General features: G+C 52.6%; 2 protein-coding genes across 6 annotated transcripts; one reads left to right on the top strand and one right to left on the bottom strand.

Annotated features, from left to right (window-relative positions):
* Positions 1 to 489: 489 nt before the first annotated feature.
* On the bottom strand, positions 490 to 4,180 carry TRIM63 (tripartite motif containing 63). Of its 4 annotated transcripts, none has more exons than XM_055799024.1 (9): positions 3,946 to 4,180; positions 3,663 to 3,829; positions 2,260 to 2,428; positions 1,871 to 1,966; positions 1,468 to 1,701; positions 1,321 to 1,343; positions 1,010 to 1,134; positions 820 to 897; positions 490 to 715 (listed from the first exon to the last, which is right to left on the bottom strand). In XM_055799024.1, exons 1-9 carry the CDS (start codon positions 4,102 to 4,104, stop codon positions 702 to 704), a joined length of 1,065 nt encoding a protein of 354 aa, XP_055654999.1. In that variant the 5' UTR covers positions 4,105 to 4,180; the 3' UTR covers positions 490 to 701. The 4 variants fall into 4 exon arrangements, with proteins under 4 accessions (XP_055654999.1, XP_055655000.1, XP_027637860.2 ...); XM_055799025.1 differs by having other exon boundaries at positions 490 to 712; XM_027782059.2 differs by having other exon boundaries at positions 490 to 897.
* Positions 4,181 to 6,871: 2,691 nt separating this feature from the next.
* Positions 6,872 to 15,279, top strand: PDIK1L (PDLIM1 interacting kinase 1 like). Of its 2 annotated transcripts, none has more exons than XM_055799027.1 (3): positions 6,872 to 6,968; positions 7,978 to 9,405; positions 12,033 to 15,279. In XM_055799027.1, exons 2-3 carry the CDS (start codon positions 9,121 to 9,123, stop codon positions 12,771 to 12,773), a joined length of 1,026 nt encoding a protein of 341 aa, XP_055655002.1. In that variant the 5' UTR covers positions 6,872 to 6,968; positions 7,978 to 9,120; the 3' UTR covers positions 12,774 to 15,279. The 2 variants fall into 2 exon arrangements, with proteins under 2 accessions (XP_055655002.1, XP_055655003.1); XM_055799028.1 differs by having other exon boundaries at positions 6,895 to 6,968; positions 9,104 to 9,405.
* The last annotated feature ends 1,701 nt before the right edge of the window (positions 15,280 to 16,980 follow it).

The following is a 16,980-nucleotide window of genomic DNA, read 5'->3' as shown; positions in this document are numbered from 1 at the left end:
GCTTTTGCAGGAGAAAATTTTTTGGGGGGTATTTTTGCATTCTCAGTATAGTTTTGCAGTTGTGTGAGCTCAGCCAGCAGCAAACCAGTTGCTCAATGCCGATGCTGTCCCCACTTCGGGGACTGGCACAGCCTGGAGCATCCTCACCCCTGTCCCCGCCATGTCCCCAGGCCTGGGCAAACACTGGTCCTGGGCACCCCATCACCAGGAGATAAATCCTGCCACATGCCAACCCATCACATCCCTGGGCTGGCGGCCAGGCACGGGGTGCCAGCGCTGCCAGAGGTGCTAATGAGGCCGAAAATTAATTGTTGGACTGGGATATGTCCCTCTGCCACTCCAGGTGCTGACAGGGACACTGGTGATGACAGTGGCCCGGCAAACCCACCTGCATCCCCAGTGCCCATGGTGGGGTTGACAGACCGAGAGCAAGAGGTGAGGAAAAAAAAACCACCCAACACACCAGTTTTCTTTACAAAATACACAAAATTCAAATCCGTGACAATTATATACAAAACAAGGAAGATACAAAACGTGCGGAATTGTTCTGTTTGCACCCGTATAGAAAAGTGTCCCGTGCTGGAGCAGGTGCCGGCTCGCGAGGCTGCCAGCCCCTGCGGTGTGTCCCCCACCGGCCCGAGTCCCATCGCTGGGCATCCTGCGCCCGCGGCGTCCCTCCTGTGCCGGCGGTGTCACCGCGGCTACTGGGGAGCTGCTGGGGGGAGAGGATGGGGGGTCAGGGGGGGTCCAAGCCCCTGGAGCTCCCCCGTGGGCGCTCCAGGGTCCTGGGGAGGTGAGCTCAGCTGTGCTGCCCCTTACCCATCACCACCCTCTCAGGCACTGCGTCCTCCTCTATGTCGTCTTCCTCCCCATCAAAGTACTCCTCATCTTCCTCGGCTGCAAACAGGCAGCCAAACGTCACCCCAGGGCCGCCAGGAAAGGCGATGGGTGCCACTGGGTCAGTGGGAGTTGGTAAAGGGGCATCGGGGGGGGTCAGGGGCTGAATTACCGGGGCTGAAGTCCAAGGTGCGGACCGCCTCGGCGAGGTGGTCCAGGCTCACTGAGAAGGCGTCCATGCTCTCGTAGCCGTGCTCGATCTTCTCCAGCCTGCCGCCCTTGGATGCCTCCACGATCCTGGGCAGGGAGAGCATGGTTGTGTCCCCCCTTCCCCTCACTGAGCTGGGGGACAGCGGGGTGCCAGGGTGGGGGGCCGCACACCCCACACTCGCTGCCTGGGCACCGCTGGCAAAGCCTTGCGGCCAAATCCCGCCCAGCTGCAGGGCTGAGGGTCACTGCATTGTCGTCAGTTTGGACACTTACGTTTTAATGAGCTGCTTGGCATTCTGCAAGAGGGGAGCAAGAGAAAAGTGGTGAGTGAAGCCACGTGGCAGCTGTCCAGATGTCCCCAAGCCTGTGGGGACCCCATGCGGGCACCAGTAGGGATGGGGGGAGGTTTGGGGGTCTCACCATGAGGAAGGTGGCCCCCCCGGTCTCCTCCATGGCCTGGATGGCTGTTTCCACCAGCCGGCTTGACTTCTCCAGCTGCTCCTTGTACTGGTGGATGAGGCCCTGGACAAAGCCCACCTTGTCGCCCTGCTCACGGGTGATGCGCTGGAGCAGCTCTGACTTCTTCTCCTCCAGCAGCGCTGCCAAGGCATCGAAGCGAGCGCACAGCTCCCGCTTGGCCGCCTCGCTGTTCTTCTGCAGGGACAAGGGACAAGGGATGCCACCTGTGTGTCCCTCAGCACCAGCAGCAGCCCGGGGGCTTCCCTGCTCCGTGGGCTCCAGCTCCCCTCCCAGCTGTCCCAGATAACTCCCAGCTGAGGTTTCAGCCCGGGTTTCCGAGGGTTCCTTCTCCCCCTTTACTCACCTCGGTGCGCTGGCACGAGTCCTCCAGCTGGGAGATGATCGTCTGGATCCGGTCGTTCCCCGCCACCAGCATGGAGATGCAGTTGTTCAGCTCGGTCTGGGCAGGGGCAGAGGGACAGAAACAGCTTGAAGCCCAGCGGGGAGGGGGGACATCTCCCACCCTGATGTGGGGACGGGCTGGGCAATGCCCAGCCCCAGCTCTGCTCCCCCCGTGTCCCCCACAAGCTGCAGCTGCTCTAAATATAGGCTGTCTCCTGGGCGAAGTCACCCGGGGGCTATTAATACCCCATGAGCGGGTCCCAGTGCTATTTGCGGCCGCCCCAGCTCAGCACATCACCCTGGGACCTGCCATGTCCCCTGTGCCCCCCCTCAGCCCCCCCCGCACAGCACCTTCTGGCCCTGGAAGATGGTTTGCAGGGGGGCAACCTCGCAGTCCTTGTGGGCACCAAAGACTTTGCACATGGAGCATGTGGGGACCTCGCAGGTGACGCAGTAAATGTTGATCCGCTCGTCCTCGTGCTCCTTGCACATGGGGTGCTCCCCCTTCTTCAGCGGCCTGCTGGAGAGAGCGCCACAGCCACGGTGATGTCCACGTCATGGTGACAACCCTACCGGGGTGATGTCCCCATTGTGGTGACATCCCTGCCGCAATGATGTCCCCATTGCAGCAGCATCCCCGCCGATGCTGTGCAGGCACCACAAAATCAGGTCCCCAGGGAAGAGGACAGATCCTGGCGTAATCCCACGCTTCTCCTTCAGGAACCACTGGCCTCCATGCCTCTGTAAGCCCCAGGCCCCGTAAATCCCAGTTTAAACCAGTGTGGCACTGAGCACGGCAGCAGGGAGCACCGGTGGGTGGGGGGCCTGGGGCCACACTCCAGGGACGCTACACAACTCCCTAATTTTAGCCTTGGGCTGCTGGGATTTGTTGTTGTCACCCAACGCGTGACCAGGGCTTGGGCACCCAGAAACCCCGGGGGGGTCCCAGCCAGGGGCTGCAGCCCAGTCATCCCCTCTGCAGCCAGGGGGGGTGTGGGGACAAGCCAAGCCGCTGGAGCAAAGACAGGGCTGGGCCCCCCAAGCCCCCCCGGCAGCCTCAGCCACCTGCCACGTGCCATCGTCCCCGTCCCCATGGCTTTCAAACAATATTTACAGTGGGGCAGGGAATTTGGCCAGGAGAACCTGTGACACACACCCCCCCCCCGCCGCCCCCCAGCTGCGTGCTTTGACCAAGTGCCCCCCTCCCCCCCCTCCAAACTGTCCCTCTGCCCCTTATCAGCCAACAGCACCCGCTGTCACCAGCAGAGTCTGGATTTGTCCCCCACACCTCAGATGTCCCACGAACGCTCCAGCTGCAGAGTGCAGGGCGGGGGGGTGGGACTGCCCTGGGACCCACCGCCCCCCTGAGCCACCCAGAGACCCAAACTGGTCAGGACTGGAAGGGGATTTGGGTCAGGGGAGGACGATTTGGGTCTGGAGAAGAAGTTTGGGGTTCAAGGAGGAAGATTTGGGTCTGGGGAAGAAGTTTGGGGTTCGAGGAGGAAGATTTGTGTCAGGGGAAGAAATCTGGGTTTAAAGGAGGAAGACTTGGATCTGGGGAGGAAGATTTGGATGGGGGACCACTGAGCCAGCAGAAAAGCCCCCCGATTTCTTGCCCAGCTGCAATCTCCTGTGGTCTCGACAATGGTGCTATGGCTCGGGGGGTGGGCATCCCCACATCCCCACATCTCTGTGTCCCCATGTCCCCCCCTGGGACAAGGCACAAGACATCAGCCACAGCCCCCCAAGCCCACCTGGAGCACTCTTGCTTGTAGATGTCGATGATGTTCTCCACCAGCAGGTTCCTCTGCAGCCCGTAGACCCCATGACGGTCCAGCAGCACTTCGTGGCGACACGACGGGCAGCGGAATCGGCCCCCCGAAATCACGCTGCCCCGGCTCTGCCAGTACGGGTTGGCCGCCTGGGAGGGGAAGATGCACATTGGATGGTCAATGAGCATCCCCACAGCACCATGAGCATCCCGGTGACCTCCAGCCCAGGCAGGGCGGGGGAATGGGCGCAGGGACCCCCTCTCACCTGGAAGACGTCATTGGCACACTTGCGGCAGAGGTTGTGCTGGCAAGGCAGGATCACCACCGGCTTGCTGAACATCTCCAGGCAGATGGGGCAGATGAGCTGCTTCTCCAGGCTCTCCATGGGATTGCCATCCCGCAGGATGCCGGCTTGGAAATCCATTGGCACGACGGTACACTCCTCTCACCCACTCTTGGCTGCCGGCAGCACCCCTCGTCCCGTTATTTATAAGTCGCTCCCTGGTCACGCGGAGCCAAATCCCAACACGGGGTCGGGTGTCCTGGGAAGCAGCAGCACCTGTCACACGGGACTGAGCCATCGGGATGCCACCAGCCGCAGTAAACAAGCTGGGGACAGGCTGTCCGGGAGGCCCTACCCACCCGTGCCGAAACAAGAGCTGGGGGGCAAACAGGGCCAGGCTTTGCCCTGGGGCCAAATTCCCACACCCCCCCGGGGGCGGCGGGGCCAGATCCTGGGGCTGGAACCCCCCCAGCATCAGGGTCGGGGTGAGAAGGGGCAATAAACAGCCCCGCAGACATTAAGGCATCATGGTGATGCCAGGAATGGGGCAGAGCTGGGCTGGTGGCAGCGGGGGGTGGCTTGTACAGAGCATCTCCCTTTGCCACCCCCCCCACCCCCCAAAATGTGACCGCTTCTGGGGTCAACACACACCTTGCCAGTGGGTCCCCAGTGGGCTTGGAGGGGAGATGCAGCCCCGAAGCAACACAGCCCCCATGCCCAGCACATGCACTGGGGTGCCCCCTCCCCAGGCAGGGATGGGGGGGCTCTCCTGTACCCCCAGAGGCAGGGGCAGCCATGGGGAGGGCTGCGAGGGCTGCTCCCCAGGAGGGCATGCACGGCCATGACCCAGCTGTGCAACCCACTTGGTTGCAAAACCTGACCCAGAAATGGCTGGGGAGGGGGAAGCGGCTGAGCACAGCCCCTCGGGACCTGCACCCACCGGGGAAAACAGCCCCGGCGCACGGTGCTGGCCAGTGTGGTGATAAACAGGGTGCTGTGCCAAATGCCAGCACCCGTCCGCCCAGGGACCTGCGAATATTGGCAGCTGCAGCAGGAGAGAGGGGTAATTATAGCGCCGTTGCCTCTGGCTCATGCTGGGGGGGACGACAGGGGAGGGGGATGGTGGCTGCTGCTGCGGTGGCCCACAGTGACTGTGGGTGGGGGGGACAGGTGCTGGGGTGCAGGGCTGCAGAAGTAGAGGTGTACATGGCTGCGAGAGTATGCGGGTGCATGAAGTTCTCCACCAGCAGGTTCCTCTGCAGCCCGTAGACCCCATGACGGTCCAGCAGCACAAATGGGTGCAGGGGTGCAGTGGTATGTGGGTGCATGGGCACAGGGGTGAAAGGGTCCATAGGTGCATGGGTACCCAGGGACCGTAGGCGCATGGGTGCAGAGGTACATGGATGCATAGATGCAGAGGTGCAACGGGTACACAGGTGGATGGGTACAGGGGTGCAAGGCTATACGGGTGCATAGGTGCATGGGTACACAGGGACCATGGGTGCATGAGTTCATGGGTGCATAGTTACATGCGTAAATAAAGCATGTGTGCAGGGGTACATGGGTGCTTGGGTGAAAAAGTCCATGGGTGTATAGGTGCATGGGTACCCAGGAACCACGGGTACATGGGTGCAGAGGTGCAGGGGTACACAGGGATCATGGGTGCGTAGTTACATGGGTAAATGGATGCATGGGTGCAGGAGTACATGGGTGCGCAGGTGCAGGTGGACACAGGCAGACAGGCATGGGGGTGCAGGGGTATGCAGGGACCGTGGGTACACAGAGGCACAAGTCCGTGGGTGCACAGAGCACCCTTCGTGCGGGGCAGGGCAGCCCCACGGCTGTTTGGGTGCTCCTTCCGGGCAAGCTCACATGTCGACCCAGTGACTGTGCTGGGACCAGCCAAGCACATCTTGCAAAATTGTCCCCGTTTCGGCACTTGGGGCTCTTCCAGGGAAGAGTGGCACGGCAGCAGGGCTGACCAGGCACGCGGGAGGGCAGCGTGGGGGTCAGCCACCGACCAGTGCTGGGAGGGGGGCACCCAGATGTGGACCCAACCCTACACCCCCGAGCTGGCCCTGCCAGGGACTGGCATTGATTAACTAATTGCTTCTGGGCTTGATTAAGGGGATTCGTGGGAATGGAGGGTTTATAATGCCCTAATCAGCTTTCAGAACCCACAGGGGGCTCGTTGGCCCCTAATTGGCTTGGGGCAGCTTAGGCAGGGCTGGGGGCACTAATCGCCACTGGGCTCCTTCCCAATTAACCTGGCAGCAGCAGGAGAGCAGTTGCTCTGGTGGGGTGTATCTGAACGGCCTCTGCTTGGTCTCTGCCAGGCTCTGAGCAGCGGGTGGCCCTGGCTTCTCCCAGAACGGCCCCGTGGTGGGTGGGCAATGGGTGGAGGAGACAGCGGGGGCCGTGACAGGAGCCCTGCGCCCCCAGCTCCTGTGCACGGGGGGCACCTCCAGCCCCGCAGCCTGCGGAGTAAAAGGGGCAACGGCAGAGAGCAGGGCACAGAGGGGAGGGGACAGCTCAATGCCAGGAGCCGCGTCACTGTCACACAAAGCCAGAGTGCAACCAAAGATGCAAGGGACTGTACTGACTTTTATTTTTTTCTTAATGCAAAGCAATAAATTAATAAATAAAAAGACCAGAATCCCCAGAACAGGAGGGCCGCTGATGCAAAGGGGGGGGTGAGCGCAGCGGTGGGGGCGGGGCAGAAGGGGATGCACAGGCCTACGTGCCAAGCACCTTGCACCGCGGGCTGCAGGCGGCGGCGCCGCGCGCGGCCCGCGCAGCGCGGGAACAGCGCGCGCAACTCCCGCGCCCCCCGACGACAGGCGCGGGGCGGGGGGGGGCGCGCGCTTCCCACGCCCCCCTCGCCGCCCGACCAATCAGGGGGCGCACCGAGGGCGTGTCCCGCGCGGGGCGGGGCGGCGGCGGCGCAGGGCGGGGGCAGCCCTATAATGGCGGTCGGGCGGAGGCGGCGCGGCGGCGGCGCTGAGGTAACGCGGGGCCTGGCCCGGCCCGGCGGCGGGGAGCGGGGTCGGCGGTTGCCCCCTCCGGTGCGTCACAGTGGGGGCTGCGCCGGGCCCGGGCGGGGCCTGCCCGCTCCAGGTGTGTGGAGGGGCCGGTACCTGCCGGGGCGGGCTCCCCCTCAGGCCGCGCTCCCCCCTCAGCTGGCGGGCTGCGGGGCGAGCGGTGCCCCGGTAATTAATGTCCCTCCGGAGTGGGGTCCCCCGGGTGTGGGTGGTGTGACAGCCCTTGCGGAGCCTCCCTGGAGGAGCAGGGTGAAGAGGAGGGGGGTAACTTATTGTATTCCGTCATTATCGCCGCTAACGAGGCGGCCGGGGAGGGCCGTCGCCTCCCCGGCGGGCGCGGGCCTGCAGGAGGGAGCGGGGCCGGCCCAGGCTGTCGGCCTTGCCCCGGCCTGGCCCGCTCCCGGCCCCGCGCCTTGGCCTGCGCCGCCCTGCGCCGGGCAGTGGGCCTCGGTGCGTACCCGAGCCCCCGTGGGGGGTGGCGGCGGGCAGGTGGCAGCCCCCAGGCTCGGTAGGGTGGCAGGTCTGGCCCGGTAGCGGCACACGGCTGGGCTGCCGGTGCGGGGGGCCTTTTTCTGTTCATTTTGAACTTGGTGTGGTAGTGTTCGAGGAACGCAGGCTTGCCCTCAAGAGTTGTTTGGCTGCTGGGGAGGTGACAGGTCCTGCTCCCCCCTCCTGCCTGGGAGGGGCTGTTGGCTCAGCCGATCTTAATGCTGAGGCCATAACCTTAATCTGTTCCTCACCGTCTTGCTGCAGGTGCAGGCTCAGTGCGGTTGGTGAGCAGAAGCTCATGGTAACTAGTTTCTCGGGCATGTCACATTTCGGTTCAAAGTGTTCCTGTAACTGCATCACAGAACTTTGCTGAAAGGTTATAGTCCACCGTAATATTGCTCTGAGACTGATGATACCTTTTTTCTCTCTCTTTTTCTTTTTTTTTTCTCCTTTTTTCTAAAAAAAACCCCAAACCCTAAACTAGTGGAAATACTTGAAAGCTTCTTACTAATAACAGGCTGTTTAGATGTGGTCCTTATTGCCTGGTTTACTGACATAAAGAGAATTAAATTTGTCACTGGCAGTCTTACAAACTACTTTAGTTCTGATACACTAGCTGTGACTTATTTTTTTTAAATTTGTTTTGTATTTTGTTCAGTTTGACCAGTGATAATTGGCTAGCCAAACTTTTGGTTTTTTCCTGTCTATAGTCAGTGCCCCATTTTTGTTTGGTTGTGTGAAGGTGGTGCTGGTGTGTTTTGGTTTGTGAATCTTGCAGGGAAGTGTTCAGGGAAGGACATAAATCTGTGGCAGTGTTTGGTGGCATTGTTTTTTTTGTGTGTGTGTGTCTTGTTTTACTTACAGAGCAACATCTTAACTTCTGTCCTTGCCCTGTTGAGCAAAAGTGAAAGTTAGATGCTGAGTACAAGCTTCTGCAGTTACAGCCTTTAACGTTTTGTAACTGTATAGGCTCCTCATTCAGAGGAGACTAGGTGAAAAATCGTAGTAACATTTAAAAATACACTGGAAGTGATCCGAAGCATCCTCCTATCTTAGTATCAGTAAAAGATTTTCATGATTAAATCGTAACAGCAAAATTTACTTATGCAGTCGCCTCCATAAAAGGCAGTACTAATTAAATCTGTTACTGCCCAACCACAGGCTTCAACTAGAACCTCTTCCCTGCTATCCCAGGCGTGGATGGAGAACATGATACCATACTATTATTCCCACAGATGTTCATGGAAGACACTGAGAGAAAGGAGCAGGAGCATATGCGATAGTCCTGTCTCTGCACAATACAAGTCTAAGTCTGAATTGTTGCCACCTTGAAAAACTGGGCTGTATTTGAAATCTTAATAATCCCACCAAAATGATGTAATTTCACGTTTAATTAGTCCGTGGCAACAGGTACAGGTTTACAGAATAGCTTCTGGAATGTTCTAGCACTCATATGCAGTGTTGCATTCAGTGTAACGCTCGCAGGCACTGCCCTGTTAATTGCAGGGTTTTGGTAGGTCTGGTATTGCTGCACCAAGCCCTATGGGGGAAAATACAGCCCAGTTCTTGCTCATAAGTTTTAGTTCTGTGGGTTTTTCCCCCTTCCCCAGAACCCTTGATCTTGAAGATGGTGAGTAGCCAGCCTAAGTACGATCTAATACGGGAGGTTGGTCGTGGCAGTTATGGTGTGGTGTACGAAGCAGTCGTCAGGAAGACCTCTGCACGGGTCGCGGTGAAAAAGATTCGGTGCCATGCTCCAGAGAACGTGGAACTAGCTCTGCGTGAGTTCTGGGCACTTAGCAGTATCAAGAGCCAACATCCCAACGTCATTCACCTGGAGGAGTGCATCTTGCAGAAAGATGGTATGGTGCAGAAGATGTCCCATGGCTCCAGTTCCTCCCTTTATTTACAGGTACATGAAGCTGAGGTAATGGGGTGGAAGTAATTAACGTGGATGTGTAGCTGGGAGGGAAGGAGGTGGGTAGCTAAGATCACTCTTTTTGGAGGTGTGCTTAGTTAGGAGAGGGTACTGTTTGCATTGCTGACACCCCAAAATTATTATGTATCTTTAAAAGAGCATATCTATTGAACAGTCACCCGTATTTTGTAATTTGAAGCCATGCCACTCAAAAAGGCTGCAGGGTTTTTTTTAATGCAAACCTGCTTTGATAATTTGAGGAAACACCACAGATAGTGCTGCAGGAGGGAGGCACAGGCTGTTGTATTACTTGGGAGAAGCCCTGCTGCAGTGTTAATGAGCAGACATGTACTAATGTCTTGGGACATAGCTCTGAAGAATTTCTTAGTCTCAGATGTCCTTGGAAGAGGAAGTAACCATCTTGATTTAGGAAGCCAACACTTAAAATTCTTTCAGAAATAATAAGCAATTTGTAGCATGTGGTGAGCTGGTTTTCTTTTTTGAATATAGAACTATTAAGCTTTTCAAAGAGAGATAAAGGTATAGTAAATAAGGGAATAAATGTCGCTCCCCCTGTGTGGCTACTGAGAATGTCCTTTAAGTCTCCTTCAAGTTTGAAGATGCATATTTTTGAAGAATAAGTACCTTTGGAAAGACTTTGAAAGATAATCTGGTTCATTCCCTTGTCAAGATGCTGCCCCAACTACAAATCATCCCCTGGCAGAAATTTGTGTCTCTGGTTTAGAAAGTCAGTAGCCTGCTCAATGTTTATTGTGTCATCCCTAGTCAGCTTTTATCATTTCAGTTTTTATTGTTGTCATTCTTGCATGTCTAATGTAGGACCTTTTGTTAGTGACCGTTTGTCTGACAACCCTTCACAGCTGTCCAGGTCCCATTGTGCTGAGTGCTGTACAAGCCTGAGAAAGGATTCTTGTCTTTATAAACTCTCTGTAGCTTGGTGGTCATTGCTGACCTGCTTTCACGAAGGGATTAGGGTAAAATAATACTGGCCAGCTTGTGGGAGAAATTAGTGCCTTACCTTCTAGTCATTAGTGGATCTGTGAGAGATGGCATCAGACTTGTGGATGGCTGCACAGGGAGGAGCTTAAAAAAAACAGGGTGGAACTGCAAGGTGGGGAAGAGCTTCCAGATCACCTGCAGCGTTGGGTTTTGATGCTAGTGCCTGTTAACAGTGCGACGTGTAGATCTCACCCCTGTTGGGTGCAAGCTCTACAGGTCGTTTTCCTGCTCCAGAGAGCAAGGAGCAAAGGGCAGGGCTGAGCTGACTCTGAAGAGACTGGGATCACTTTATAATTAACAGCATGTGCTAAAATAGGGAAAATTGGATCTCCCTTGGCTTGGCCCTCTCCTCTCCCCACTCCAGGTGATCCTGCATTACAGAGCTGAGCTGGTGCAGCATGCGGGGAGGCTGGCTGGGGAAGGGCTTTGGGGCAGATGCTTAGCTGTGGTCAGCTGAACTAAGTTGGGTGAGAGTCCTCAACTAGCCTGGTGCTGTGGTGCTTTGCTACTGTCACAGCCATGGCAGCGGGTTTTGTTGTCTTAATGCTCTGAACTGAGGTGCAAGTACAGCTTCGGTAAAGCTGTGTGGAGGGCAAAGCTGTGTGTTGGTGCTCGCTTGGCAAAGGAGACTCCCTGCTGTCCTGTGATAACGTAATCTCACTGTTATTGACTATAAACCCTAAATAATAGTTTTCTAGTTCTGACATGGATTTACTGTTTTAAGGTGGTCTGGTTTGAGTACTAGTTGTGCTAGCAGTTAGGGAGTGCTATAAATTACTACCAGTTTTGCTCTTGGATGGAAAAGGTCACTTCTTTTAAAGCACTTTAAAATGCGCCTCTAAATATTAGTAGCTACCTTAATTTTTGAAAGCCTGTAGGAGCTACGTTTGGTTTGGTATACATTGGTTTACTACTAACAGAAATAATTGCAAGACTTACCTTCTAGCACATGCTAAGATCCACCTCAGAGGAGCTGAAGAGGCAAATGTGTAGCTGTGTGAACAGGATTAGTAAAACTGATTGCTGGTTCTACTTTGCTTTTTGTGTGCAGCAGCTGTTAGAACTGGCTGCTCGAGCTACTCACTGTTATACTGTAGAAAATAGCTAGTGGATCGTGATGGTGGGAAGGGTGTTACGTGCACGTGTAAAGAATGGAGAACGGGCTTTAAAAATGTATTGTGGTGCCACTTCATCAGCAAAGGGCAAATACAACCCCCTGCGCTGTACGGACTTACTTAATAAGACTGTTTATACATTAAAGTTGTTGGCAAAATGGGTGGGACGCTGACCAGCTGAAACAGATAGGAGTGCAATGGCCTAGTAGTATCTTTCAAAACACTGTTATCTGGGTCTAGCTCTCCTTCTGGGCAGGAGCGTGAACTTGATATGCTTCGCACACAGAAAAATAAGGAGGCTGTCAAATACATTGTGATTATTTTTTTTTTAACATCGGAAATTTTGCATAAAGTTTTCTTTTCACCAGTTGCAATCTTGCTCTCTGGATTGTTGAGAGAAAGATCCAAACTTCATACATTTTTCCATCATATCTTTACATTTTTGTGATCATCAGGTGGTTATGACATCTCTTTTCCTTGTTGCAGCTTGTAGAGACCTCATTAAAAGGAGAAATAGTCTTTGACCCCAGAAGTGCTTATTACCTCTGGTTCGTAATGGATTTCTGTGATGGAGGAGACATGAATGAGTATCTGTTGTCCCGAAAGCCAAACCGCAAGACCAACACCAGTTTCATGCTTCAGCTCAGCAGCGCGCTGGCGTTCCTGCACAAAAATCAGATTATTCATCGTGATCTCAAACCTGACAACATTCTGATCTCTCAGAGCAGGATGGATGCTAGTGACTTGGAGCCTACCCTGAAAGTAGCTGATTTTGGGCTGAGTAAAGTATGTTCAGCCTCAGGACAGAATCCTGAGGAACCAGTCAATGTAAATAAGTGTTTTCTATCAACTGCATGTGGGACTGACTTCTATATGGCCCCCGAGGTCTGGGAAGGACACTACACTGCCAAGGCAGACATCTTTGCATTGGGGATTATAATCTGGGCAATGTTGGAAAGAATCACGTTTATAGATACCGAAACAAAGAAAGAACTTCTGGGGAGTTACGTCAAGCAAGGGACAGCGATCGTGCCTGTTGGAGAGGCACTTCTAGAAAACCCAAAAATGGAACTACTCATTCCCGTAAAGAAAAAATCGATGAATGCTCGAATGAAACAGCTGATCAAGGAAATGCTGGCTGCCAACCCACAGGACAGACCTGATGCTTTTGAACTGGAACTGCGATTAGTCAACATAGCTTTTAAAGACAGCAGCTGGGATACGTGACCTGCCAAGTCCTGTCTCTCTCTCAATCGAGCTGCTTATCACCCAACTGATGGTGCAACTTCATGGCAGTAAAAGAGCCTGAACTCAAACCTGCGGGGTGTAGTTTGTACCGAACGAATCCTTTTTGAGTTTCATGATAGGAATGTTGAGTTGGCCGTTGTGTTACCGATGCATTGATGTGTATAATAGCAGGATGTTGGGGATGATGTTCGTGTGTGTATGCTGGCGGTGGGATGTCTTAAGAGCTGAGACCTGATTTCCAGTGTTAATGTCTTGGAGTATTTCGTACATTCCAGTTTCCTCTGTCAGTATTAGGAACTCTTGTGGGGGGAAAAAAGATTTGCATGCTGGTAGTGCAGATCTTCAGGCTTTGTAGAGTACTTCTGTGTATATATTTATGTATACGAGCGACTGGGAGTGTATGCCACTTTTCTTAAATTATTTGCTATGGGTCTGAATGATTGAGATCTGCTAGAAAACTAGGTGAAGATCGATGAGAAGCATTCCTTCTCCAGGCCTGAATAACTTTATTATTTATTTTTGTTATCTAATGTCAAAGGTAGGGTCCGAGACTTGACTTTGTAGACACACAAAAAAAATGCAATGCAAGGGGATCAGCAGTTTTTAAAGTGCTGACATGACTGAGCTTGTCACCGAGGGAGTCAAATTATAAATGTATGCAATCAGGTGCTGGCATGTTGGCTAGTTCATTAATCATTCTTTTTTTTGCTTTCTTTGAATAATGCTTTATGAAGTCAGTTAAATCTACAGTTCCACAACATGCGCCTTACTCTTGTATCTATAATCCAATAGCACCTTGAGGTTTTGTCATAGCAGAGTACTGTGGGCTTAAGTTATGCAAAGGTGGATGAGAGAACGCTGCAGCAGAGAGCGTTATTTTTAGGGTTCTTCAGAACGTGCTGACAGCAGCTTTCCCGTTAACTGAATCTAACTAGTAATAGTGATTGTGGCCTCCTCCTTTCTGGCGCTGCCTCTAACCTGGCAGTGATGAGGAGATAAAGCGGTGTGACTGTCTCTCTCCTAGAGCACACCTGTTCTCAAACATGGAGAATATTCAGTAACCAGTATGTGAAAGGTATTCCTGTGGCAGCCTTGGCTGATTTTTTGGGGCTGGTTTTCCTCCTTTTAAAGAAGTAATATTTCTTTAAAAGCACAGATGGTAGGATGGAAAGCTTTGAAGTAGTTGAAAGGCTGCTTGTCCCCAGCTCTTAGTCCACAGAAGCAGATTGATATGCTAGAGGTTTCACTGAGGCCACCTGACACTGTAGGGCAGACAGAAGCTGCTTTGTAGTAGTGTAACACTTTGTTCTTTTGGGTGCAGGACTATGACCTTTCTTGTGAATTTGACCTTTTGGGGAAAAGTAGTCTCAAAAAATTGCCTTTTAAGCTGCAACAGAGGCCAGCTTTCTTAATAAAATCAATGTTTTATTTCCCCAAATCTTACCTGAAAACTGCTGTATTTCCTTGTATAATTTGCTTCTTAGATACTCTTCCCTCTTAGTGCTGTGACAGCAGTTCTGATTGGTGTTTATTCTGCCCAAGTGTGAATAAACAGCACAAACAAAATACAATTTTATATTTTTTTGTACTTCCAAAAGCAAAGGATTCTGATTCTACCAAACTTCCGAGGCTTTACAGACTACAGGCAGTTCTTAATTGGTGCTGTTCAGAACTGGTGGCAGTTACCCAGGGGGCCTTAGTCCTTAATTCTTGTTATTTTGCAAAACCTCTCGCTGTCTGTGCCAATGCAGTTTCACAGTACTTGCATTTCAGCGTGGTCATTGGATGAGTCACGTTTTAAGAGGGTATATAATTTTTCCACATTAAACTTGAGAGCTTTTTAAAAATACATTGCAAACTTCCTCCTCTCCTGTGCACTCCAAAATCAGAATTAGCTATGTTATCTTAAAGCATGACTCTACTACAAACTAATACTACTCACCTTTAAGACACTTAGCAAATCATCTGATTACTCTCTGAAGTATTTCAGAGGATGAACACTGAAGGTGCTGCCTGCCTGCAGTACAGAAATGAGTGAACGGCACAGGAAAGTTGGGGTGGTTTTGACTCTCGAAGTGTTTCTTTGCACTGATTGCCACTTTAAAGGGTGGGGGTACCTGAAATCCCTCTCATGGTGCTTACTTTGCCTTGCTGTTGGGTGACACTGTTTCCTTGTTTAACACTTGAATAGTAGTCGTTGACGTCTGTGTTCTGTTTGATTTTTTGTTGTTGTTGTCGTCTGAGGTCTTTGTTTTTAAAACCTTTTGATAAATCAAGTTGTTGTAGCAGCTACAGAGTTATTCACCAGCGTGACACAAAGTCAAGATACTTTTCAGCACTCAAAAGACTTTTTTTCCAAGTCTTTCTTTAAAAACTGTAAAATATATTTTATGGAGAATTTATAATAAGGAAGATTGTGTAATTTATTAAGTTCATGACACTTTTTGAAATAAAATCTGAATTTTGATGAAGTTTTTGAACTTTATGCAGAGAAATGCTTTTTTTTTCAGTTAGCGCAATGTCATCTACCTGTGAGCAAAGATCTGGAGAGGTTTATTTGCTGTGCAGGACAGGAGTAAGCCATAGTGCTTCATCACAGTTATACCCGAAGCGATCCTAGGCTTGTAAAAGAGGCTAGGTTGGCTAGTAGCTGTGTTGCTTGTCTTCTGTGAGTAGTGGCAGTGCCAGACTTCCACGGATGTGTAATGTGCTGCTGGAGGACTTGACAGAGCGAGACCAAACTGGATGTGAAAACAGAGCTGGCTCCTGGACTGGTGGAGGTGAGCCATGTCTGTGTGGACCCTGTGGCTGCTGCCGAGCCCTTTAAGAATAAAAAAAGGTGCTCTTCTGGGTGTACCTCATTTTCAAAGAGGGGATTAAAGACTAAAAGCAGCATTCTTGTATCCAGTATGTACTTGAAGTTGTTATTACAAGCAGACTGAATACCACCCTGGGCTGTAAGGAAATCTCTGGCAAGCTCTGCCTACCCCACTACTGGTACTACTGGATTTTTGAGGCTGCAAATAGATGATACTGCTGTCCTGGGCACTGCCACTCCTCTTGCTGTTGCCTTTCCCCACTAATTCCCACGTGTGCTGGAGTAGAATTTTGCCCAAAAAGCTGCCAGCCCTTGTCCTGTGGGTGGGTGCCGTTTGTGAGGGATGGTGGCCTGCTGGTCTGTGTGCCCTGAGAAACTCTTTGAAATAAGAGTGAGGACACACCATTACTTATACGTGATACAAAAGCCTATTAGTCATTTCATGTCTTAATTAAGTGCCCTGGAACAAAGGGTTGTACAGACTGGGAGTGGCAATAGTACAGGCTGGAAATGCTGTAAGGTGTTTTATCTTTGCCATTTCTTTATCCCCTGCAACAAACCCCAGCCCAGTCATCTCCTGTGTGCCGTGCACTTGCTTCGTCACCTGCGGATTCCTGTGTGTCCTGGTGCTGGAAACAGGCAGATTCCCCACCTGGCAGGAGCTGTGTGGTTAAATCAGTAAGTCAATGCAGCTGTTGCAAAGGAGGAAGGGATTGAAATTTAGATTATTTTTTATTAGAGGATAAACACCTTAAAGGAGAAAGGCCACCCCACTTTGATTAGTTGTAAGAGTGGTGATTTTAAACACAGAGACAAGCTAAATTCCCCTCCCCCTGCAAAATGAAGAAAATTAAGCCTACATACTTGAAATACATCTAGTCCATAGGGGAGGGGTGAAAACTGGCAAGGAGATGCCCTGGTGCAGAAGTTAGATGTAACCGAGGCTGCATCTCTGCTCAAATAACCCACCCTCTGCTGTATTTCCCTTGCTGTGCAGGATGCTGAGGCCTGGGGCTCCAGTTTGCCCGAGCTGTTGCCTCGGGCAGGGCTTGGTTTGGCGATCCTCGCTGGGCTGGGGAACTAGTCTTGTTTGGATTTTCACTTTGTGTTGGTTTAAACAGTTTTTCCTTCGCCGCAGCCCCTGCGCGAACTGCAGCGTAATGGCAGATGTTGCTTTGTGGTTGAGATAAAGTCCTGTCGTGGGGAGCCTGAGCCGCCTGCCTGCCTGCCCCTTGGAAGGGTGCCCTCGCTTCAGAGAAACGGCTTGTGGTGGTTTTTTTCCACCCTGCTGCGTGGTGGGTGGCTGCACAGATACGCTCAGGTGGCCTTTGGACCACGGGCAGCGTGACGGGCTGGCTTTTTGTGTTG

This window comes from Falco peregrinus, chromosome 3, assembly GCF_023634155.1.
Source record: "Falco peregrinus isolate bFalPer1 chromosome 3, bFalPer1.pri, whole genome shotgun sequence".
NCBI lineage: Eukaryota > Metazoa > Chordata > Aves > Falconiformes > Falconidae > Falco > Falco peregrinus.
This window is presented reverse-complemented; position numbering and strand designations above follow the sequence as displayed.